The sequence below is a fragment of the Myotis yumanensis genome, unplaced genomic scaffold (genome assembly GCF_028538775.1).
Source record: "Myotis yumanensis isolate MYYU_CA2020_CCGP unplaced genomic scaffold, mMyoYum1.0.hap1 SCAF_14, whole genome shotgun sequence".
Taxonomy (NCBI): domain Eukaryota; kingdom Metazoa; phylum Chordata; class Mammalia; order Chiroptera; family Vespertilionidae; genus Myotis; species Myotis yumanensis.
In genome coordinates, this window is record NW_027223765.1 from 1,520,617 (window position 1) to 1,545,162 (window position 24,546).

A 24,546-nucleotide genomic window follows, 5' to 3' on the forward strand; every position below is an offset into this window, starting at 1 on the left:
GCTACCGCCCCCTGGTGGGCGCTGCAGCGATCCAGGGGCGCGGTGATGGCCACAGGTGCATTTGTTTTAACTTTTCTTGTATTACCTTTCTATTCTGAGTTCAATAGTTTCATAATTTCAAACTTCAATGTTTCTAATTTACACCTTTCTTTACTATATTTTACGAAAAAGGTAGAAACATTAATACATATATCTTTCTAATTGCTATTAAAATTTTTAAAAAATTAATTTCCAGGGGGCGCTGAGTAATATTTTTTCTGGAAAGGGGGCGGTAGGCCAAATAAGTTTAGGAACCACTGTCCTACACAGTCCAGGGAGAAAGCAACCCTTGGGGCAGAGCCGGGCTGGCTGAGGCGGACGGCCCCTCCTCGTTCGCACGCCTCCGGCTGCTTCCCCCCACGTTCAAGGTCTGCTGCTTCCGTCACGAACCGGCCCGTCAGGACAGAGACTGGCTTGAACTGGGCCCCTTGGCCTCTTCATCTGCTGCTTTGATCATTAACAACTCACAACGCCTCCAGTGGCAGGTGGGTTCCTGGGTGCAGGGGAGGGGCACGGCCCCAGGTGGTCAGTCACCTTCCTCCTGGTCCCGACCCCTTTGGATATGTCCCTGGGATTGAGGTGGAGGGTCTGGCGCTGAGGAGCCAGAGCGGTGGCCAGGAGGTGAGGGAGCAGGAGGCAGGAGGGACCCTGGCCCAGCGATGAGAAGCAGGCCTCTGAGCCCAATCTGCTGGCTGGAGCCACACAGAGGCAGAGCCCACTGAGCAGAGTGGCCCCAGGGGCCACCTGGCGAGAGCTCAGACTCTGGTCCCGACCACGTGGCTAGACACCGACGGCGAGGGATGTGGAACAGGGAGATCCGGCTGCGCTGGGGCCAGGGTCTCCGTGTCCAGCCCACAGCCAACCTGGAACTGGCCTTTGAAAGAATCCTGGCTCTGCTCTCAGGCCTCAGCTGTGACCTCCACTTGGCCATTCACTCATCTCTCTCCTTTTTAAAAAATGAATATATTTTTATTGATTTCAGAGAGGAAGGGAGAGGGAGAGAGAAACATCAATGATGAGAATCATGGATTGGCTGCCTCCTGCACACCCCACACTGGGGATCGAGCCCACAACCCGGGCATGTGCCCTGACTGGGAATTGAACTATGACCTCCTGGTTCATAGGTCAACACTCAACCACTGAGCCACCCGGCCGGGATCTCTCCTTTTTCTATCCCTTCTTCCTCAGCTGCCCCTCAGCCCCCAGCCGCCCCAGGAGCTGCTAAGACCAGCTCCTGCCCTGAGTGCTGGGACAGAGCCTGCCCGCCGGCATGGCCAGTGGTCCCAGTGGCTTCAGCATTGACCGTGGGGAGGCGGCCAGGGGAGGGGAGCCGCTCCTAGGGCAGCCGGGCAGCGCCAAGCCCTGCCTGTGCCTGGAGTTCCCGTGTGCGGCGAGCAGGCTCCAGAGCTCTTATTTGTTCTCGAAGCTGCGTGTTTCTATTTCGGTTCTGCTAATCCAGCCGAAGCCAGTGTCTCCACAGAAACAGCCAGCGATTGCCTGGCTCGCCCAGAGGAACTGGGGGGACAGGGAGACGCCACCCTGCGCGTTCCTCAGTCTGTTCCTCCTGAGCCGGCTCTGGGCCCAGCTCCGCCGCCTGGGGAGGGAGTTGTAGGACAACCAATGTTCGGACTCCTGTCCCTTCCAGGGAGCCCCGAGACCCCCACCTGCCCGGGAGCACACCTGCGGCTGCAGGAAGCGGTGCCCAGGCAGGAAGGCCTCCTCGGGCCCCTGGGGAGCCGGCGCCGAGGGGCAGGTGGCAGGGGAGTGACCAGCTTGCGAGGGGCACTTCCAGGAACAGCTGTGTCCACAGAGGAAGCTTAGCTTGTCAGGGGCACTTCCAGGAACAGCAGTCTCCACAGAGGAAGCTCCAGTGCCAGGGGTCCAGGAGCATGGCCCCTGCGGTGAACGGGAATTTCCACACAAACCGAGCATTGCCCGGCCGGAGGGGCTCAGCGCCAACCAGAGCCAGGAGGTCACGGTTCGATTCCTGGTCAGGGCAGGGCACTTGCCCGGGTGGCGGCTCCATCCCCAGTGGGAGGCGTGCAGGAGGCAGCCTGTCAATGCTTCTCTCTCATCATTGATGTTCCTCTCTCCCCCCTCCCCCTCCCCTTCTTCCTCTCCTCTCTCCTTCCCCCTCAGAACTCAATAGACATACCTTTAAAACAAAAACAAGCTCCCGCTGGCCCAGTAACTGAGGCCAGGGTGCTCCCGGCTGCAGTCAGGTTGATGGAGGGCTGGTGGTGGGAAGGAACAATTTAGTTCCCAGGAAAGGAGTTCCACTGGGGCCATGAAAACTGCCAGCTTTCTAAACAAAACAAAACACAAGCCCTAGCTAGTTTTGCTCAGTGGATAGAGCGTCGGCCTGAGGACTGAAGGGTCCCGGGTTCGATTCCCGTCAAGGGCATGTACCTTAGTTGCAGGCACATCCCCAGTAGGGAGTTTGCAGGAGGCAGCTGATCGATGCTTCTCTCTCATCGATGTTTCTAACTCTATCCCTCTCCCTTCCTCTCTGTAAAAAATCAATATATTAAAAAAAAAAAACCCACACAAAACACAAACACAACAAAAACTAAACAGAGGTATATGGGGCGTGGTTACAGTGTATGGACAGGTTCAAGCCTTGGACTGAGGAGAGGGCACGGTCCTCTCATGGCCACGTGCAAGTCCCAGCTGGAGGGCAGAGCCCTCCCAGCACAATCATAGCCAACAGCTGTAGTTGTGAGCTTGAACCTGTGGTCCGAACATGTGGCCCCACGTGCCCGAGTGATAGAGTTCAGGTGCATGTAATTGAGTGGGACTGAAACCCACGAGAATGTTGTAAACATCTTGATCACGCCCTTACATTGCCTCGTGGAATCTGCTATAAAAAAAGACACGGCTATGGGCGCTGGCGTTGTCCCTCAGAGGGGCAGCGTCCCACCGAGGCCCAGCTTTCATTCTCATGTCTGTCTTTTCTGAGCCTTTCACCCCCCCCCCCCCCTCAGGGTCACTGAACCAGGCACATAAGGCGCCCGGGGCTGAGTATGCCATGGCCGTGCCGGCTCGCCACAGAGGTACATCTGTGGCCGCCAGGGAGCCCCTCTGCCCACCCCAGCCTGCCCCACGCTCCACCCTTGTCCCCCGGCAACCGCCTCCACCCAGTCAGGAAACCCCGTTTTGGTCTTCCAGGGTGAGGGCCCTCCATTCCCGGCAGCCGCGCCCACCACCCGGGACGGGAATTGAGTTGAGAAGCAGCTCTGACCCGCCCGCAGGGAAGGGACCCCCAGGAGCCTGGCCTCTGCCCACCGCCGGGCACGGTGAACGGCAGTTCGGGCAGGTGCCTGGTGAGGGAGTCCATGGCTGGTTGGCAGAGATGAGGGTTTTAAAAAACTTCATAATTCCTTCTTTCTACAGGAGTGATACATGCCCATGGCAATAAGTTAGAAAACACAGGAAAAGGGGAAACTGAACCCCTCCGCGTCCCCTCCGTGACAATGCTCTGCACATGTGCTCATGTTTTCACAAACGGGATCAACTGCATTTAAAAAAGTAGCACATTGTAAATTTTAGAGCAACGAGGTTTGCAGGAAAGTTGTAAACACAGTGAGTTTATACCTGCCCCCCCACCCAGCCCCCCAGTGGGAACAGCTCATCTAACTGGAAGATTCGTCCAACTAAGAGCCTAACAGATGCATGAACGGGACCAACCCGCCTCGTCTGGGTTTCACCAGTCTCCCCTCCTGCTCCGGCCCGGCCACTGCCTCCTCTCCTTGGCCGCTCTCCGCTGGCCCGTTTGTCATGACGGTGAGTCCCGGCCAGGGGCCCCGCCAGCATCTCCCCCGGCCGGGCTGGGGCCCAAGGCAGGGCGCCTCCTCATCACACCGCGGGGTGGGTGGCCCCGCAGGATGCAGGCTGCTCACCGCCCACTGAGCTCCACCTGCAGACCTGTTCCTCCTTCGCCCGCTCTGTTCACGGGAGCAGCGGGGGCAGCGGGAGGCCCCTTTCCTCCGTCACTCCGGATGCACTGTGGTGACCTGGGCTGCTGACTACCCCGGGCCCGGCCTCTCCATGCAGCCGCCGCCTCCTGTGAGCAGGCGGCCAAGGCCAGAAGAAACTGGCCACCACCCCACAGGCTGGGAGCTCACTGCCGGTCGGTCCTTGGCCTGCCCTCGGCCTGGGTGGGCGGCGGCGGCTGTGCCTCAGGGTGGCCAGGGCTCTCGGGGTGCAGGCAGGCGCCACCCCTCCCCCATCCCCCGCCTGAGCCCAGGAGGCACTCACCTGCCACTGTTTCTGAGAGGCTCAGACCTTGCCCAGTCATTAGGTTCCGGAAGGAACGCCATGCTTTTGAGATTTGCCTAAATAATTTCTGATGAGGCCCTTTCTTTCCAGGGTGGGTGGAGCTCTGGGGCTGTGCTGGGGCTGTGCTGACCTCGGGGGCAGTGTCCCGGCCTCTCTCCCTCCCTGCCCACATTGACCAAACAGGGCCATTGCCCTACCGTGGCCTCAGGGTCCCCAGGCCTGGAGGGGCATGGATGAGGCCCAGGCATGAAGGTGGATGGGAGGCACCTGTGTGCACCTCTCCCTCCCCACCCACCAGCTAGGGCCCAGGTGTCCGGAGTGGGGGTGGCGGGGAGGCCTCATGAGAATGCCCTGTCAAGAGGGGACCAGGGACGCTCCCAGCAGGGCAGGGCTGGGGATTGAGGGAAGGCTGGTCTAGAGACGAGGAGGGCCTCCACAGGGTCCACCAAGCTCACTGGCTGTGGCCGCAGGGGCTCATGGGAAAGAACACCAAGAGACACAGCAGAGGCCACAGCCCACACCTGCCTTGAGCACCAGGTATATTGACCATCAACCAAAGCAACAGGTGCAAGTGAAAACAAGGAACAGTCAGAACTATTTCAAAGCAACAGGAAAACAAAACAAATGAAAACAGCTGGGCTCCCAGCTCCGAAAGGGAACAACTGGAAGTTGGGTGGGAGGGGAGCGGCAGATTCGGCCAACCCTCTGAGAAACGTGACTGCGCGGGCCTCCGCCTCCACCTCCGCCTCCGGAGGCACCGGGCGGGCGCCCTCACTCCATGTGGTATTTGAAAGAGCCCATCAGGTGGTAGTCCTCCTCCAGGTCCAGGACCGTCTGGACCACACTGTGGTCGTCGAAGGCCCGCCGGAGGCTGCCGGGGTCGGCCTCCACCGCCTTCTGCGGGCTCTCGTCCATGAGCAGCGCCCAGGCCTCCTCCGTGAAGGGGGAGTCGCCGCAGGACTCACACACGCGGTTCAGCTCGTTTTCAAATTCCAGTTTCCCGGCCAGCTCCTCAATGGTCCGGATGCTGGTGTTGTCTTGGAAGCAAGGACACAGCGTTACGCTCCAGGGAGGTCTCGAAAGGCAAAGTGAACGCACCTGGCTGCTCGGCTGGGTTTGCACAAGGCGGGCATGTCCCCGGGGGCAGGCCGGCTGCCAGAGCCCGGGCCAAACCTTAAGGGGGCTCAGTGCCCCCCTTTCTGGCTCTGCTCTTAAAGTGCCCAGCTATCCGCAGCCCCCAAGGAAGCTGTGGGCAGAATACAGGGGTGCACATGTGTGTCCCGGCTCTCAGGCATGTGGAGAGAGTGGGGTACAACACTGCTGACCTGCAGGGCGAGCAGAGGTAGCCAGGCCTTCAGCTCCCCTCCTGGGGCGACCAGAGGAGACTCAGCGCCCTAAGGCAGTGGGCGGGCAGGGTCTCCCCCGCTCGCTGGCATCTCCCTCCCTGAAGAGCCAACAGCTCCAGGGTACGCATCCTGAAGTAGGAGCCCTGTGTCCTGTGCCATGAGTCATGGAAACGGGGGTCACATAGCTCACCCACAGAACGTGCAGACGTGCAGAAAAGAGTCTGCCAGACGCACAGCACGCTGTCAATATCTCTTGGGGGTGGAATTAGAGTGGAGCTTTGGGATTTTTTTTTTTAAGTTAATGTTTGTATTGATTTTTTTAGAGGGAGAGGAAGTGAGGAAGAGAGAGAGAGAAACATCAATGATGAGAGAAACATCACTGATCGGCTGCCTCCTGCACGCCCCCTACTGGGGACCAAGCCCCCAATCTGGGCTTGTGCCCTGACTGGGAATGGAACCAGTGACCTCCTGCTACAGGGGTCAACACTCAACCAACTGAGCCACACCAGCAGGGCTAAGATTTCATCGTGAGTTTCCACCACAGCTGGACTCCCCCACCTTTGTCTACGTCCTGTTTCCTGCAGATCTCAGCTCAACCACCAAGTTCTGGGGCCTTGGGGCTGCACTGACTGTGGCTTTTCTGAAAGGCTCCCCAGGCTGTCAGCTCCACGCTGGTCTCTGCACAGAGCCTCCCATGAGCAAGGCCAATGCACCGAGTACCCGGATGAGAATGAGTGGTCTTTCCTGACCCCCGCCATCGCTGGGCCCGCGGGAGGCCTCTGCTGAGGCGAGGCGGCGCGCCCGTACTCACCGATGATGTCCAGCAGGTCCTTCGTGACCTCTTGGCTAGAACTGCCGAGAGGCAAATTTGAGTCAACCTTCAACTCTTTCTCCAGATCTTTCCTGCAGCTCCAGGGCAAAAAGAAAAGGTGGGGAATTAGAGCCTCTTTCAAGAAAAATATTATTAGTGTGTGTTTTTTAATGTCCTTTTTTAAAAAGTATTTTTATTGATTTCAGAGAGGAAGGGAGGGAGGGAGAGAGAAACAGTGATGAGAGTCATTGATCAGCTGCCTCCTGCACGCCCCAGCTGGGGATCAAGCCCACAACGCGGGCCTGTGCCCCGACCGGGAATCGAATCGTGACCTCCTGGTTCATAGGTCGATGCTCAACCACTGAGCCACACCGGCCGGGCCCTCTTTCAATAAAATACTGATGGGGTGTTAGGGAATGTTTAAGACACAAAAAACCGTACTGGCAACTGTTTATTGTCACTTAAGCTGTGATTGGAGGACACGGGAAATTACTACGTCAGTGGCACCGACCACGGCATCACACACGATGGTGTCTCTGAAACCAGGATGATCACTTGGGAGCTGAGCCAGTTAAATGGCTCCGTCATTCTCTGCCCACACGGCCGCCAAGATGGCAGCTTACAGCTTGGTGCCTGGGGCCAGGCGGTGTGACCGGCCTGGCGAAGAGAAGTCGGGAGACCCCAGCCGGGGACGTCCAGAAGGCCCTGGGTGGGTGGGGAGCGGAGGTGAGGGCGAGCCAGCCACTCACCATCCCCACGGGGGCAAAGGGCACCAGGATGAAGATTTTTCTTTCTGTGGCATAAAAAAGTGTGGGGGGTGGGCAGGGGCTGGGAGGATAGGGGGGAAGGGGGGACATCGGTAATACCACCAACAATGAAAAGTTTATTTAAAGGGGAAAAAAGAAAGAAAAAATAATGTGACTTGGAAAACCAGGATCTTGAACACTCACTTCTCCTCTGGTTGTGCCGAGTGCCTTCCATCACCCCTCACCCCGAACACACACACTCATTCCCACTCACACACATACATTCACACTCACACACACACATACATTCACACACACTCATTCCCACTCACACACATACATTCACACTCACACACACACATACATTCACACACACTCATTCCCACTCACACACATTCACACACATACATTCCCACTCACTCACACATTCACACACACACACACACTCATTCCCACTCACACATTCACACTCACACTCACACATACATTCACACCCACACTCACTCACTCACACACACACACTCATTCCCACTCACACATACACACACATACATTCACACACTCACACTCACTCTCAGTTTCCGGGCCAGACCGGGAGGCGGGCAGGGGCGGCGGAGGGACCGGCCTCCGGGGCGGGGCCGGGGCGGGGGCCGGGGCCGGGGCGGGTCACCTGGGGCCGTCTCTGCGGCCGCTCTCCGCGGGCACCGGGCTCCAGGGCGGCCGGTCGGGGCCCGGGCCGGGGGCGCCCGGCACGTTCTCCTTGCTGGCCAGCGGCCTCCGCGGGGCGCCCGGGGCCGGCGGCTTGGCGCTCCCGGGGGCCGGGCCGGGGCCCTCGTTCTCGGGGGCGAAGGGGGCGGCCGGCGGGTGCGGCCGGCACAGCCCGGGCGCCGGGAGCGGCAGGGCCCCGCGCTGGGCGAGCCGGACGCCCTCCCAGGCCCGGTCGATGGCCGCGGTCAGCTCCTTCCGGCAGCGCCGCAGCTTCTCGGACATTTTCCCTGGAAGCGACCGCGTTCGTTACGTCAACACGAAATGGAGCCGCCGCCGCTGCCGCCGAGGCCCGAACCACCCCGCGGCCGCCCGCCCCCAGGTCCCCGCCTGCGGCCCGGGGGGCAGGGGACCCCGCCCCAGGGGGCCCCCCTCTCCTCCGCGTGGACCCGCCCCCCTCCCGCGGCTGACCGCCCCCCGCGCCCCCCGGAGCCTCACCGCCTGCGGCCGCCAACGGTCAGCGCTGGGGCCGCACGTGCCCCGACCCAGCGGCGCAGGTTAAAGGTCAGACAGGGCCCGGCCGCGTCCGTCCCACGTGTCCCCCGTCCCACCCGGAGGGGGGAGAAGCCGCCTGACGGCCTCGAGGCCGCGGTCGGGGGCTGGGAGCGTGTGGAAGGGGCCGGGCGGGGGCCCCGGCGGAGCGCCCAGGCCGAGGGGCAGGGGTCTCACTTCTTGGCAAGATGGGGGGCTCTTTCCAAGCGACAGCCTCCCGGGAAGGCCGGCCTTCCGGTCCGACCCCGGCAGAGGCGGGTGCTGGCAGGGCCCAGTCTGTGCGGACTTGAGTGACCGCTCACCAGGCCCTCGGTGCGGGAGCTCAGGGAGGAGGGGCGCAGGGGTGCAGGGTGCAGGGGCGCAGGGTGCAGGGGTGCAGGGAGCAGGACAGCACCGCGAGGTTCCCCTGCAGACCGAGGGGCAGGAGACCCCAGAGCCTGCACTTGGGGGAAACGCCAAGGTGACCGACGGCTGGAACACAAACCCAGCCGAGCGCCCCCAGGGGTGTTTGCTGGGGGGCGGACTCCTGGGGTGACCAGGGGTGGGCAGCTGCCTCCGCAGCCTCCTGACAGCCGTGCCCGCCGGCGCCTGGGGCTCCCTCCACACCCGCCTTGTGCGCCCCCCTCCCCCCTACAGCTCCCAGGTCCTACGGGAATCTCTCCACCGACTTAAAAAGGAAAATAATTCAGCCTCTTGACATAACCCTTCTGAACAAAAGGGCTTTTTTTTCTTCTGCTCATAAAAGAAGGGAACTTCCTCATCTGGTTTTTACACCAAACACTAGTAGTCTTCAGGGGGTCAAAGGTGTCCCGGGGTTACAGGGGGGGCAGGTCAGTTGGTGTCCATGCTGCAGGCCGCCTCCTCCCCCAGGCCCTGCTGGGAGCTGCTGGGTCGCGTTCCTCCATCGGAGGAGCCCGGAAAGCCGGCGAGGGAAGGCGTCGTATGAAACTCATCGTCTCGACGTTGGTAGAACAGCACATAAGCTGCTTTTGTCTAAAACACGAGAGGGGAGACGTCCATTACCGGCTGGAAAATCAGCCGTTCTGCCCAGTTTCTGTCTCGCTGTTGAGCTCGCACTCAGGGATCTGCCATGCTGTTACTCATTTTTCATTGTTATAAATACATGGATATCTTTGTGCATAAAGCTTTCCCCAATGCCACTTCCTTAGGATAGACTCCCAGAGATGGGATAATTGATTAGAGAATATAAAATCATAAAGAGGGGAAGCAGGTATTGTGGCTCACTCACCACTATCTGATCCTCAGAGGCCAGGGACACGTTGCTGTCGTCAAAGTAATACCATTTCCCGTTCAGTTTGTTTTTCGCATACGCAGTGTCTGCCAAGCCAAAAGGAAATACTGTAGCCGCCCCCAGAGAGCTGACCTGACCAGCTGACCAGGCTTGCACTAAACAAGACTCCAAACAATGAAAAATACAGACCCTGACACTAGAAGTAATTTACAGCTTGTGTCTTAACAGCCAAAAATAACTCATTCCGTTTTTAAAAGCTCAAAAGGGCTTGAAGAGGATAAAAATGGAGCTGTCAAGAACCAACACTTTAATTTTGGGAAACAATTTTAAAAAAGGGTGAACCCCCTGTCCATGCCCAGGATGTCTACTGCTGCCCTCTGCCTCTGAGCCTGTGGCAGACCCGGGGAGGGACACTGTGGGCGTCTGGGGTGTTGGCAGAGCTCAGATGTGGACAGACTTCAACCCATCTTTCTCGACAGCTGTGAGTCAAGAGCCCGTGGCTGGGTAACAGCGCCTCACAGTGATCCAGCAGCCCCCACAGACAGCACTTCCTGTCTTGATTTTGTGCTATTTCTAAGCAGGACGTGTTTACAGCAGCAATGCCAACAGCCATGCCCAATTCCTGCTCCACCCAGGCTCCCAGAAACGACAGTGCTGAAACGGAACGGGCGCCTCCCTGGCGTCATCTCCTGGGGTCCTCACTGGCTGTGGTGGCAGGAAAGGGGTAGGAGGAAACACAGCTCCTTACCTCCCCATTACGAACACCTTTCCATAAACACGTAGAAAATGGACCAGCTCTTTTCGTTAAAAACGCAAACCCACACACATATAGAAGTTTTGGAAAACGTCGCAGAGCAAGGAGGAAAAAGTAAAATTAGCATCTTGGTGTGTCTCCTCCGAGGCTTCCCCAACCCCAGTTTCCTTGCCTTTGGTTTTCTTTTTTTTTAAAATATTTTATTGATTTTTTACAGAGAGGAAGGGAGAGGGATAGAGAGTTAGAAACATCAATGAGAGAGAAACATCGATCAGCTGCCTCCTGCACACCCCCCACTGGGGATGTGCCAGCAACCCAGGTACATGCCCTTGACCAGAATCGAACCTGGGACCCTTCAGTCCGCAGGCCGACGCTCTATCCACTGAGCCAAACCAGTTAGGGCTGCCTTTGGTTTTCACATAGTTGTGACACCACCTTCCATAAGGACAGGTGGTTTCACAGCCTGTCACGGCATTTCCCTTTACTGTGTTGTGCGATGGACAGCGTGCCAGCTCCTGATCACCATGCTGTTACTGATTCTTCACTGTTATAAATACCCAGAGGCCTGCCCCCGGCTGCCGGCACTGGCTTCCCTCTGGCACCCGGGACCTGGGCTTCCTTCACAGCCCCGGCTTTGTCCGGAAGGACGTCAGTCTAATCAGCATATTACGCTTTTATTATTATAGATGAATATCTTTGTGCATAAAGCTTTCCCCAATATAATTTCCTTAGGACAGATTCCCAGAGATGGGATTATTGGATTAAAATATGAAAATCAGCCTGGCACGGTGGCTCAGTGGTTGAGCATTGACCGATAAACCAGGTCATGGTTCGATTCCCGGTCAGGGCACATGCCCGGGTTGTGGGCTCGATCCCCAGTGTGGGGCGTGCAGGAGGCAGCCGATCAATAATTCTATCTTATCATTGATGTTTCTCTCTCTCTCCCTCTCCTGAAATTAACCCTTTGCACTCCGCTGTCCCCTCTCAGGGGACATCGGAATTCTAGCATATCACTCGGATGTCCCCTCTCAGGGGACATTGCAGTTTATTAGTGATTACGGGTAATTGAGTTATTTCAACGCAACTTTTTGAGACATGCATGTTTCCCTGAAGTTTTATCTTGAAATGGCACAAGAAATTAAATCAAAATATTGTAAAATTACTAAGATATATACAAGAAATGTCAGCGGGTTTTGTGTCGGATTAAACAATAAACTACATATTCCCGATGTGGGACAAAGAAAACAGGACTGCATTGTGTGTTCTAACAGGAAAACACCTGGTGGCAGGCGTCAAACCACTTATTACTGTCAAACATGCACTAATCAGTCTGCAATGCATATTGGGGAGTGTTACAAAACTTATCATACTGTACAAAATTATAAACAATAAAATATTGTTTTTTTTGCAAATATACATTCCTCGATGTCACCCAATTCATATAAGTCCAATATCATTATAATACGTTACTTGGTTCCAAAATTATACTAAATAAAACGAGGGTCTGTAAATGCACGTTTCCGCCGCAAAGTAGCGTCGAGTAGCTGGTAGCCAATGTCCAGAATGGTTCAGAGTGCAAAGGGTTAATAAAAATATTTTTAAAAAGAATATGAAAACCAAAAATATTTTGCAAATGAAGGGGCAACCGTATAGAAAAGGCCGGAGGCCCATGGAGCTGTGGAACACAAGTGCTTAAAGGCCACAGGGGCTCGAGAGAGCTGATGGGCAGAGGGCATTGGGCGATGTTAGAGGGAACAGATGCCGGTACTTACAGTGGCCAACCCCCATGGCTCCATAATGATTGGACACGGCAATGAGGTCATACACGTACGGCCTTGCCGACGGGTCACAGACAAACTCGGACATGTTCAGACCTCTAAGCACAAAACACAAAAACAGGCTTAACTACATTAAACTTAGAGCAAGTCAGGGTGACCCAGCAACCCCCTTATGCAGCGGACTAGACCCAAGGGAGGCGCTCCAACGCCCGCTGCAGAGGGATAAACACGCAGGACAGGCCTGGTCTGTTCTGACCGCTGACCTGCTCAGGCTGTAGAAGAGAAGCCTCCCGGGGAACCCCAAGCCCAAACCAAACGGCGAGGAAGCTCTCGCACAGACCAGGCTGCAGGACTATGCAGAGATGGCGGCCACTCTCGAAACTACCAGTGGAGCCTTAAACGTTTAAGCTAAACCAAAACAGGCCCCATAAAGCTTTATTCCCATAGTTTATTTTGGAAATGTCAAACATACAGTAAAATTAAGAGTTCTCCAACAAATACTTAATACTCACCACCTAAGTTCTTCCATTGACACGCCTATATGTGGGCAAATACATGTCTCTATCCACCCCCTCCGGCCCCCAAAGCATTTTAAAAACTGCCTCTCGTGGTGGAATCCTATCTTGTTGTCTGTCTTTCCTGTCAGTCTCACTCTGGACTCCGGGATGTGAGAGGACCTGAGGAGACAGCCAGTCCCCCTCCCTAGCCTGGGACAGGAGCGTGGTGGGTCTGCGACCCCACCTGCAGCCCCAATAATCCCGTTCGCCCTGTGGGACGAGGGGGAGGGCAAGAGCTGAAGTCTACCCTCCCGGAGCCCAGCCACACCCCCTCCTGCAGCCAAGTCTTTGGTGGCACACCCTCCGCCATCAGTGCCCAGTCTCCTCCTGTTTAATGTCCCAGTGACACCGCGTCCCGGGACCCACCTGACCGGGAATTCCACGACCGTGTCGAGCTTGTCCCTCCAGTACCGGCTGTAGGAGAAACGTTTGAGGTGCACCACCAGGATCTTGGGCAAGGACCACAGGTCAAACTTCTTCGTGGCCTGTTGATGCCTCTTACAGTTGGGACAGTACCTGAAGGGAAAAGGGAAACCTCCATTGGGGGGAGGCAGGGAGCGAGGCCACCGGGGCGCCGCCTGGAGGCATCGCACAGCCCACATCCTTCCTGCCCGCAGCAAGCGGCTCTAAGTCACCTTCCCAAACGGGGATGGCTTTCTTAGCCTGGAAAACACAACCCACAGGGAAAGATCTGTGTCGCTGGGTTGGCGACGTCAGAGACGTGCAAATACGAAGGGACGTGTGGACGCCGTGGCCCGCGGTGCCAGAGGCCCGGGCGGGGAGTCCTACCAGGGGTCGTGCTCCCCAAGCGTCTCCATGGTGGTGAAGAGCTCGATGCAGTCCCGCAGGGCCATGGCGGTCTTCTTCTTCTTCTGCGGCTGCAGCATGCTCACGTGCTTCTCGAAGGCCTGTGGGAACACAGCGAGTTCTGTGGGGAGATGAGACCTCCCGGCAGCTGCAGCCTCACAAGCTGTCGTGGAGCCTCGTTGGTGCTGTCACTCGGCCCGAAGCAGAAGCTGCTGCGGAGCTGACAGCGACCCCAATGCCCGGGCCCTGACGGGCCTACCTCAGACTCCTGCTCATCGTAATACAGGCTCCGGGTCTCCGTGTCCCAGTCGATGGCCAGGGTGGACCGAGCTGTGGGGACCAAAGTGTCACTGTGAGTGAAGGGCCAACAATGGGAGGAGCTCTTCAGGTCGCACTCAGGCTGCGCACCAGCACTGGCCGCCATCACCAGCCACTGCCAGGGGCAACGCTCTGCCCTCAGCCTGCCAACTCCGATCCCCTGGCCCCACATCCTTTGGCAAAGATCTCCTCGCCGCACAGACAAGCTCCCCGCCTGCTAACCACGTAGGGTTTTGAAAGGATGGAGAAACAGTGGCTGGATTTTCCCTCCCGCCTTAAACCGTAAGAAAACCTGACCAGGTAAGATTGACACAACTATTTCAGACACTGGACACGGGCGGAGAAAGCCTGCCATCCCAAGACGGGAAACAAACAAGGAGCTGCCAGTGGCCCGCCTCCCGCCTGAAGGCATTTTCCAGGCCCCAGCATGGGGGTGGAGTGGGGGAGGGAAGATTGCGCTGAGGAGTCAGACTGGAGTTCCAGAAAAATCTCTAGAAATTGCAAGACAATTTCTAAAAGGAGAAAGCTGCCCAGAGAGAGGGAGCTGCAGAGAGAGAATGAGCTCAAAAAGATCTCAATAAAACAGTTATTTAAAGATTTTTAAAGAAGTATAGCAAAGGAGAAGCGCTAGCTAGCTAAAGGACCCAGTTCATCCTCCTCCAGGGAAGGAGGCTGAGGACAGAGCTGCTGCGCAGCTGCCCTCCTGCCCGTGCAGGCGTCCTGTCCCCGTGCTGTCACACACGACGCACATCCGTGTGGACCCTCTTTCTGTCCGGAGGGCAGGCCCCACAGAACAGAAAGCGACAAAACCCATGACCATCCCCTAGCTGGGTCCCAGCCACGAGCATCCTTAAGGAGCGAAAGAGAAATGCATCATTCGCCCAAGTGAGCCAAGTCCGGGGCAATGCTGCCACCCAGGAGCACGGGCTGGGAAGGGTGGGAGTGGAGGGAGGCGCGCTTCCCCCGAAGTTGTCGAGGACGGAAGAGCCTGACCAGCAGGCCGTGTGTGTGTGTGAACATGTGTGTGAACATGTGTGCCTATGTGCACAGTGTCTCTTTTAATAATTTGTTTACTGATTTTCGAGAGAGAGGAAGCAGAGAGGGAGAGGGAAACATTGATTTGTTGTTCTATTTACTTATGCATCCATTGGTTTTTGTATGAGCCCTGACTGGGGATCAAACCCACAACCCTCGCACATTGGGACCCACTGCCTCCCTAGCCAGGGCCTCAGTGTCTCTTCAACGGTCTTTGGGGAGCTTCAGAGAAAAGCAACACACACGTCTGTTCCCGGAGAGACACGGAGGCCATGAAAACCCGAAGCAGTAAGTGCTGAGCAGGTATTTCCAACAGATCCTGGGTCCCCAGAGAGCCCGCCTGAAGGAGAGGCAGCGCTTACAGCTGAGTTTCAGTAGATTCCCGTCGGTTGCGAGTGAATTGATGTCGGCCGTCCCATAGGCGTTCACGAGGCTGAAGGTGAAAAGCCTTTGGGGGCAGGGCCGGCCTGGGCTCTTCCTCTGGGTGGTCTCCCCCCGGTCGCTTCCCAGCTCCTCCTCCCAGCTGCCCTCGGGTTCGGAGAGCTGCTCTCTGCCTTCCTCCAGGTGCTCCATTTCCTCCTCGTCTTCCCCTGGTACACAAACAAAAAGTCTCCTATACACAACTTGCCACTATGACGATGTTAACATTTTATTTAGTGTCTAACTGTGGTGTTTCCTTCCAGGTTTTTGAAAAAACTTTTTATTGATTTTTAGAGAGAGCGGGAGAGGGAGAGAGAGAAGCCTCAATCGGCTGCCTCCTGCACGCCCCCTACTGGGGATCCAGCCCACCACCTGGGCATGTGCCCTGACCCGGAACCCAACCAGCAACTTCTTGGTACACAGTTGACGCTCAACCAATCGAGCCACACCAGCCGGGCAAGAAGCAACTACTTGGTAATCCCAACGGGTCAGAATCAAACCCTCACTCTGTCTCGTGACCGTGGGCAAGTCCCGCTCGGCTGAGTCTGCCTGAGCTGAAGCCAGGCCCACATGCCTAGGAAGAGTCCTAGAGGTGCCAGTTAGACGGCGGGCAGCAGCAGGGGCCTCCTGCGTCTGCTCTCCAGGCAGAGCCCCCCGCCCCCGGCCCCGCCCAGAGCCTCCGTCCCCCGTGTGCACCTCTGGAATGGGGAGGCCCGGAGGGGCTGGTCAGCCAGCTCCACAGCGTGGCCAGTGCTCACCTTCACAGTTGCCTCTGGAACCATTGCAGGCTCCGGGCTCCAGGGGCGAGCCGCCCACCTCCTCGGGCAACGGCTGCTTTATGTAGCGGCTTGAAAATGAAAGAAAAATGGTCAGTTGTAACATTTATGTATTTTTCTCCACCACTCACCTACAGGTAGTTCATAATTATGGAGTTACCCACAAGGCAACTTAAATAAAAGGCTGTACAATCATGTGATGGCTCAGCACTTGAAGAAACTGAGAGGAACCCAAGGACAAGGTGCCCAGCTACCAAGTCACTGAAGACGCCAGGAAGGTGTTTTCCATGTCATGTGGCACCGTCACTTTCAAAAGCATTTCCCAGTGACATTAATTACCCGCTTCAGAATGACAGTGGAATTCTTCAAAAATTTTTTGTTGTTGTTTTATTTTTTTCCCTTTATCGATTAAGGTATTACAAATGTTCATTATCCCCCTAAATATATTTCTTTATTGATTTCAGAGAGGAAGGGAGGAGAGAGAGCTAGAAACATCAATGATGAGAGAGAATCACTGATTGGCTGCCTCCTATACACCCCCTACTGGGGATTAGCCCGAAACCCGGGCCTGTGCCCTTGGCTGGAATCGAACCTGGGACCCTTCAGTCCGCAGGCCGACGCTCTATCCACCGAGCCAAGCCTTCAGGGCTCAAAAATTTTATTTGAATACAAAATGCAACCGAAGCACTAGACTCCCTAACGCAGGTGACTGACAGCTGTGACAAACATGCTCCAGGGACAGGAGGAAGCGTAGGTGCCCCGAGTCACGGTGCTGAAGATGTGCCCACAGCACCTGCCTGGCCCTCCCAGGGACTGGCACCGCTAGGACTGCGCCTGCATTGATTTCAGGTAACAAGCGAAGCGTTGTCCTGAACCAACCTGATCCGCTCGCACACAGCCTGGTACAAAGACTCGAGGGTCAGCGTGTGCTTGGGGACCGACACCAGCAGCGGCTGCCCATACAGCACTGCCCCGGAGGAAGGGCTCGACGGCCGGGACTTCCTCTCCCTGAAGTAGACCGGGAGCGTGACGCATTCGGAGCCATCGGCGCAGGTGCTGCAGACCTCGTACCTGTCAATCACAAAAGAGGAACAGTCAGGAGCAGGTTCCCATGAGCGACAGAGCTGAGCTGCAGCTACACGGTGGCCGTGACTATGGTGACGGGGACAGAGCACACTTTAGCACAAAGGGCAGAGAATCCATGTTCAAGGCAATTCTAGAGGCTGGTCCCAAGGAGGGTCACTACGCGACCCGGGACTCGGGGCTCATGGATCCTCCTTCCCAACCACAGCCTGTGGTCCTTCAGCGGGATCAGCACAGCCGCCAGCTGTCATCCGGCCCATCACTCCAGACAGAGACACACAGGGCCCGGCCACCAAACTCATTGTTTGTCACCAAGTAATTCAACTTTTCTAAAAGCATTCTCAGTGCCCTGTCCTTTAATAAAACAAAATATTATACAAGATGTACACCTAGAGTATTAGCCAAAGACCCTTTATTTCAAATGAAGAAGCAAATTTATAAAATGAATTGCTTGTCATTTTTGTTCAAAAACACTGAAGTAAAAGAATCATTATCTAAATCTTTAAAAAAATCAGTGATAACCAAAGAAACTGGTAAATATAAATCAATGATTTTAAAAAATGTGTCTTACTTAGTGAATACATGGGACTGAGGAGATTTAGATGTTTTATCCTGGAACAGATGTTACCAAAATTGCTGGCAACCGACTGTAGTCTTTCCCTCTTCCTATAGGGGGAGACACAAACTTACTGATTCAATTTTTGAAAACTATAAACACACAATCACACAAACACACCCCTCCCCAGACGCCTGGCCAGCAGTTCTGGCTACAATAAATGTGGGTGTTTGTCTGTTTTTAAATCTCACAAAAAGTCCGAGGTGTGCTCTAGGGCAGCGGTCGCCAACCTTTCGGACCTCACAGATGCCCAGTGCTCTAGGGTAAGGCCCTGGTGGTCTAACATCAAGGTCACGAACCAGGCCTTGGAGTGAGGCTGGCCCAGACTCCAGGTCCATCCTGCCAGTTTCTGGCTGCTGTGACCAGGCCAGGCCCCTCATGGCCAAGTCTGTCTCCTCAGTGGCCACACCACCCCCCGCCGTACGCGGCCAGGTGGCAGGCCGTCTTTCGGCAGCACCGCACCACATGCTCAGAGCACCAGGTGCTGCTGTGGTGTTTTCCTGAGACAATTTTCAATGCACCTTGAAAACAATGGGCTTTCCTGTGGCTGGCCCTCCAGCCTGTGCAGTTCCCTTCGTTGACGGGGGTCTGCCAACCTCCTCACGGGCAACACCCAGTCCTCAGCTCAGCTGTGTACCAGCCTTGGTTTCCAGGAAGGACTTGGGGTCAGAAATGGACATGCCCTAGGCTGCGGCCCAGGATGAGCCTCAGGCCCGCCGTTTGCAAAGTGAGGGAAGATGCTCTGAGGAGGGAGGCTGCCGTGCCGGTGGGAACAGAGCGAGGGTCGTGGGCGTGGTCGAGGGCCATTCGTTTTAGAGCGACCGAGGCGTCACAGGGCAAAACATAAAGGGAAGGAAAGGCCTCTGTCGTGTAGTGCACTGCTCACTCGGAAACAAAACCAACAAAACCCTAAACACCCTCTCCACCAAAGGCCAGCGAGCGAGCGAGAGGAAGGAAAGAGACAGCAGGTAGGAGGCGGGGGAGCGCAGGCCAGCTTACACTCGGCGAGGGGGGCGCACAGAATTGCTACAAGGGCAACCCCGAAGCAGGAGGAGCTGGGAAGGCCAGGGAGACCAGCCGGGGTTGGAGTGTGCTGTCCCCACAGGAATGAGGAACCTGAGTCTCAGAGCTCAAAGAATCTGCAGCTGAAAAAGGATCTTTAAATCAACCCTGTCCCTCGCCATGGCACCAGCCTCAGGGGCCAGGCCTGTGGCAAGGAGGAAGGATGAGCACTCCCTGGACATCCTGTGTCTTCCCAAGGCTCCTCCCACGCTGGGCCTGTTCCTGAGAAAGGCATCTGTAACAGCAGCACCACCTGTTGGACCACTGAGTAGCAAAGGCCTTCTTCTCAGGTAGCAACTGCTGACAAAAGGCTGTGTTCATGCTGAGAACTATCTGGAATGTCTGGCTCTGAAGGCCCAGGAGGTGCTTAGCACGGATGGCTGCCCGCAGTTCCCTAACACCCACCTCTGGCACCAAGGGGTGAGGGCAGATCCACACGGGCCCCAACTGCCAGAATTCTGCTCTGGAGACACGAGCAGGGAAACCTCTAGACTGTTTCCTGTGACCCTGCAGCCGAAACCGCTGAGTACTCACACAAAAATGTCATCCCGAGGCATGATGTGGTTTAACCCTTCATCCATTTGGAAAATTTTGTGGAAGCGGTGATTATACACATCTGTGACCACCATCTAAGAATCAACAGGAGCAGAAAGATTACAGGACGGATTAAGAGTACACCTGCTTCAAACCGAGGGACAAATGAGAGAAATGTGCGTCCAGAGAGCGCGCCCTGTAACCGACCCGAGCTCAGGGCTGAGGCCCACGGGGAGCGGCACGGCTGCACCAGCTGAAGGCAGGCTGGCCACGTCTGAGCGAGTCCCTGTGGGCTCTGCCCGAGAGAGGCGGGGGGGTGAGGCGTGCTGAGGGGAACGGGAAGTCCTCCAGAGTCTCTGACACCTTCTTGGGCCGGAAGTCTCCAGGCCCCCTCAGCACAGGGAAGACGGACCACCCACAGCACCACTGCCTGGAACCAGCAGCGGAGCAAGGGGAGTGGGAGGAGCAAGGGCACTGACGGGGCTGGGAGCGTCCGGGAAGCGGGCCTCATGTCCGGGGGGCGCGTCACTCGGCCCACCTCCAAACCAGCCAGGTCAGCAGACAGCCCAGCTCGGGCAGTTGTTTCTAACACAGATTTCTATCGAGAACATCACAACGTCACACAGACAGCGGAGTTCGGGGCAGGAAAGAACTTCTACCTCCTCTTATAAGGGAGGTTACAGGAAGGGGTGGCAGAGCTGAGAGCAGAGCCCTCCTCCTGGCCTCCGACCATGGCTAGTGCGACCCCAATGGAGGAGAGCTGGTGTCCCCAGAGGGGTCTGGGAGGGAGGGTCTCGGCAGCAGTGTGCACCGTCAGCAGGGCCAGGGTCCTGAGCATCCAGACGCCATCACCTCCGTGCTAGCCAATAAGAACCACCCCCCAAAAGTGGCTACAAGGTTGAAAACAAACTCCAAAGGACTCTGAAGTGCCCCCGCCGGCCGAGGGCACTGCCCGCCCTGCCTTACGTTTTCTGCAGCAACGCCAGACAGCCGGGAGAGAGCCTCGCACAGGTCCGACACGGCGCCCATCAGCGGCACAGTCACCCGGTACTGCAAAGGCGAGACGGGGGGTGAGGAAGAGGCAAGGGCGAGTCACAAAGGGCAGGAGGTGAGCCGGGAAGCGCACGCATGTGTGAGGGCAGGAGTGTCCTTCCAGGAACAGTCGGCAGTGAGGTCAGGCCAGACAGGCGGCCAGCAGAGCCAACAGGCAGGGCTTCTGCACCAGCACCCACCTCACTGTCCGACAGAGCACAGGGGCCCGGCCAACTCTTTCCCTCTGAACACAGCTTTATTTTATGTATTTATTATTGTTAATGTATTTCTTATTGATTTCAGGGGGGAGAGGGAGAGAGAGAGAAACATCAATGCTGAGAGAGAATCATTGACTGGCTGCCTCCTGCACGCCCCCTACTGGGGATCGAGCCTGCAACCTGGGCATGTGCTCTTGACCAAAATCGAACCCAGGACCCTTCGGTCTGCAGGCCAATGCTCGATCCACTGAGCCAAACCAGCCCGGGCAACACGGTTTTATTTTATTCTTAACCATGTTCTTCAAAGAATTATTAAAATTATACAACTGCCAACCAGCCCCCACAGGCACCTTTCTTTAGAGATGAAGAAACGAATACCAGGAAACTCAGTAGTCATGCAGTGAGCCACCTGGCCTTTTGTTCCGGCCAAGCTCTCCTGGCTGACTGAGGGGGAACCTGACCAAGAAAGTGCCCTGCTTCTGAGTCCCAAACGTTCAGATTCAAGGACCACCTAGCAGATGAGCCAGGCTCCTGCAGCTGCATGAAGCATGGGGAAAGGTGGCAGAGCAGCCTGGAGCCCTTCACCGAGGCTCTGAAGGATGGGGTTCCACGAAGGCCTGATGGAGGCCAAGGGCACACGTAGGCAAGTGCCAAGGGCTTTCCGTGGCAGCTGATGAGCTTCTGCCGAGGGAGATGCCAGCGGCCCCACGCTGGGTCTGGAAACCACTCCAAACGGAGGTGCTGCGAGGGTGCCCAGGCTCTCACCTGCACAGGTCTGCAGCGGGGGTCAGCGGGAACCAGGAAGACCTCCATGACGCGATCTTTCTTCAAGGGCAGCGGGAGCGTTAGATAACAAAATGGGTCAAAGGTCACAGAAACCTTAGCACATTCTGGGCAAACCAAAGTAGATTTGAAGAGACCGTGGAATGTGTCCACAATCACAGAGTCATTCCTCAGCCGGTGATTCTCCCAGGCCTCCTTTGCCACCACCTGAAAGAAAAGAGAAAGGAGAAATGACACTGACAGCACCCTCAGACCTGTACCCCTGCGTCCACGATGATTCACAGCGAAACCCGAGACGGAGCCCTGGGCGGCGTGGCTCAGCTGGCTGGCGTGTCCTCCCAGGCACCAAAGGGTTGAGGATTTGCCTCCCGGTCATACCCAGGTTGCAGGTTTGATCCCTCGTCGGGGTGCATGCAAGGGGCAACCAATAGATGTTTGTCTCTCACATCAATGTCTGTCTCTGTCTCTCTTTCTTTCTAGAATCAATGAAAAACGTATCCTCAGGTGAATATTAAAAGAAAAAAAGCTCTGATGGACCATGAGGCAGCTCCACGCCCAATCACACAATTGAGGTGTTGACAAGGCATCGGTCTGGCCTGTGATGGGAGACGTCGCACTGGGAGCACTGTGGGCACACAGACCTGACCGGGCCAGCACTGCCTCCGCACAGGGCTTCCCAAGCTCCAAGCCCTTGTGAGCCTTTAGCTTCTAGTGGCTTTTCCTCTAAGATGTGAATGCACTTTGAAGTATCCATATTGGTCACTCCACTGTGACAGGGTGACTTAGACACTAAGTTCCCTTTTCATAGATCAGAAGATCAAGTAAGAAGTGAAGTGCCCTAGTAATATTATAGAAACTATTTTGAGCGCACACCACGGGCACTGTACAGTTCAGCGTGCCCCAGTCTCCGCGTCACCAATGAAATGATATCAAACTGATTTCGATATGAAGACGCCATGAGGGAGCAGCAGGAGCGACCTGAGCAACCCTCTCGCTCTCTGACCTGGAATGCATTTCTCTCCCAGAAGCCATGGCCACATCACCAACAACAACAGGCAACCAGGGCCCTGGCACCAATACTCAAAAGAACCAAAGAACGTCCCTGCGACTCTCACTACAGGCAACGTCTCTGGAAGACTATGTTCAAAAGACTCCATGACACACCGCGTCCGGCCGCCCATTGGCGTCCTGCAGCTCCAGGTAGGGCTTCTTCTTCACGCGGTTCAGGTCTTCGTGCAGCCCGTCCAGCAGGAAGGCGAGCAGCTCCTGGGAGTCTTGCTGCTGGTAGCCAGAAAACTGAGGAGCGAAGCGGCCCACCTGGGTCTACGACAAAGCAAGGGCATCGGAGGACATAAGAATACGAGCCAGGGAAGTCAGACAGGAAACTGTCACAAAAAGTAGCTCTGCAGCCCTGGCCGGGTTGGCTTGGTGGTTAGAGCGTCCACCCAAGTACCGAAGGGTCTGGGTTTGGTTCCCGGTCAAAGGCATGTACCTGGGATGCAGGCCCAGTCCTGGCCTGGGCCGGGGCATGTGCAGGAGGCAACTGATTGATGTGTCTCTCTTACATGGATGTCTCTTTTTTCTCCCACCTTCCTTCCTTCCACACTCTCTAAAAATCAACGGGAAAAATATCCTGGGGTGAGGATTAAAAATAGAGAGAGAGAGAGAGAGAGAACAGAAAGCGCTGCGGTGAGCTGGGACAGGAAGGGGCATCTGACTGCATAGCCCGATTAATTCCTCCAGGGCCATAAAGGGGATGGCAGTTCTCACCAAGAGAGGCCTTGGGTCAGAAAGCCGGGATGACAATGGCTCTGGAACCTGGCCACTGCCCAACAGAAGAGCAAAGGTGGCCCCTGAGCAGCCCACCTCCTAGAACGGACATGAGTGCTGCTCCGACGTCTCTGGCCCAGCCCCCGGAAGAGCTTTACGAAGGGTACACAGCAGCCCTGCTGGCCTAACAAATGCCGTGTGCCTGGAGCTGACCTACAGGGCGATCCTCAGAGTGTGCTCCCCACCAGCAACACCAGCCTCCCCGGGCAGCTGCTGGCCACGCACATCCCAGGCCCACCCAGACCTGCAGAAGCGGAGATTCTCATGAGCCTAAAGCTGGAGCCACTGCTCTCCCTGTGCTAACAGCAGAGCCACTAACCACATGTGCACTCCGACTTAAATTAATTAAAATTAAATACAATAAAAAATGCAGCTCCTTGTTCACCTACCACATTCCAAGTGCCTCGTGGCTCCCACACCCCACAGCGCAGAGCGGTGTCCGTCAGAGGAAACGCCTCACTCCCCTCATCTCTCTAAACACTGCCTGTTCATTGTCTGTTGACGTGAGCACCAGCCCAATGTGTTGTTACCCAATTGTAGTCTCTTTATGACTTACTATGTGAAAATAACTTACTTATATTTCCCAGGAATTAATATGACCATGGGGATGAAAAGAATTAGTTTTCAATCTCAACGAACCATCTAAGATTTTAACTTTTTCAATGAACTAAGGTGCTATTCATGTTTCCTCCTGGAATCAATATGCCTGTCTTTACCATGTGCTTCATGAAGGTTCCTGGAAGCCCAGGGATGCAGGCAAAAGAGGATTCCCAGATTTCAAAACATGGAGGCAAGGCACCCCCTCAGCAGGAAACACATTTAGGGCAACGGGAAGACCAAGCTACTCCAAGCGCCCACTGCCATTTGCATCTCCTCCTCAATTTTCTTCTTTTTTATTTTTTTAAGATATTTTTATTGATTTCAGAGGGAAGGGAGAGAGAGAGAGAAAGAAAGGGAGAGGGGGAGGAGGGGGAGGGAGGGAGGGAGAGAGAGAGAGAAACATCGATGCGAGAGAATAATCAATCTGCTGCCTCCTGCATGTCCCCCACCGGGGATTGAGCCCAGAGCCTGGGTATGTGCCCTGAAGGGTAATCGAACCACTGAGCCACACCAGCCAGGCCTCCTCAATCTTCTTTCACTGCCCCTCACATCACCTTCCAGTAATGCCAACCCCATTCCTAACTCAGGGGGCCCAACTCAAACCACTGTGGGTA

At 56.0% G+C, this 24,546-nt stretch overlaps 2 protein-coding genes across 5 annotated transcripts in view; both read right to left on the reverse strand.

Annotated features, from left to right (window-relative positions):
- Nucleotides 1–4,839: 4,839 nt before the first annotated feature.
- On the reverse strand, nucleotides 4,840–8,511 carry CUNH3orf62 (chromosome unknown C3orf62 homolog). Of its 2 annotated transcripts, none has more exons than XM_070390939.1 (4): nucleotides 8,424–8,511; nucleotides 7,891–8,215; nucleotides 6,475–6,566; nucleotides 4,840–5,354 (listed from the first exon to the last, which is right to left on the reverse strand). In XM_070390939.1, exons 2-4 carry the CDS (start codon nucleotides 8,208–8,210, stop codon nucleotides 5,089–5,091), a joined length of 678 nt encoding a protein of 225 aa, XP_070247040.1. In that variant the 5' UTR covers nucleotides 8,211–8,215; nucleotides 8,424–8,511; the 3' UTR covers nucleotides 4,840–5,088. The 2 variants fall into 2 exon arrangements, with proteins under 2 accessions (XP_070247040.1, XP_070247039.1); XM_070390938.1 differs by having other exon boundaries at nucleotides 6,475–6,572.
- A 659-nt stretch (nucleotides 8,512–9,170) lies between these two features.
- USP4 (ubiquitin specific peptidase 4) overlaps nucleotides 9,171–24,546 on the reverse strand; it is a 32,931-nt gene continuing 17,555 nt past the window's right edge. For all 3 annotated transcript variants that reach the window (XM_070391263.1, XM_070391261.1, XM_070391262.1), the window contains 13 exons: nucleotides 22,667–22,825; nucleotides 21,485–21,709; nucleotides 20,436–20,519; nucleotides 19,470–19,564; nucleotides 17,054–17,245; nucleotides 16,157–16,245; nucleotides 15,341–15,568; nucleotides 13,885–13,955; nucleotides 13,608–13,726; nucleotides 13,185–13,334; nucleotides 12,256–12,359; nucleotides 9,727–9,815; nucleotides 9,171–9,470 (listed from right to left, as the gene is read on the reverse strand). In XM_070391263.1, coding sequence (XP_070247364.1) covers nucleotides 9,309–9,470; nucleotides 9,727–9,815; nucleotides 12,256–12,359; nucleotides 13,185–13,334; nucleotides 13,608–13,726; nucleotides 13,885–13,955; nucleotides 15,341–15,568; nucleotides 16,157–16,245; nucleotides 17,054–17,245; nucleotides 19,470–19,564; nucleotides 20,436–20,519; nucleotides 21,485–21,709; nucleotides 22,667–22,825 — 1,767 coding nt within the window. In that variant the 3' untranslated portion in view covers nucleotides 9,171–9,308. The remainder of the gene's footprint in view (nucleotides 9,471–9,726; nucleotides 9,816–12,255; nucleotides 12,360–13,184; nucleotides 13,335–13,607; nucleotides 13,727–13,884; nucleotides 13,956–15,340; nucleotides 15,569–16,156; nucleotides 16,246–17,053; nucleotides 17,246–19,469; nucleotides 19,565–20,435; nucleotides 20,520–21,484; nucleotides 21,710–22,666; nucleotides 22,826–24,546) is intronic.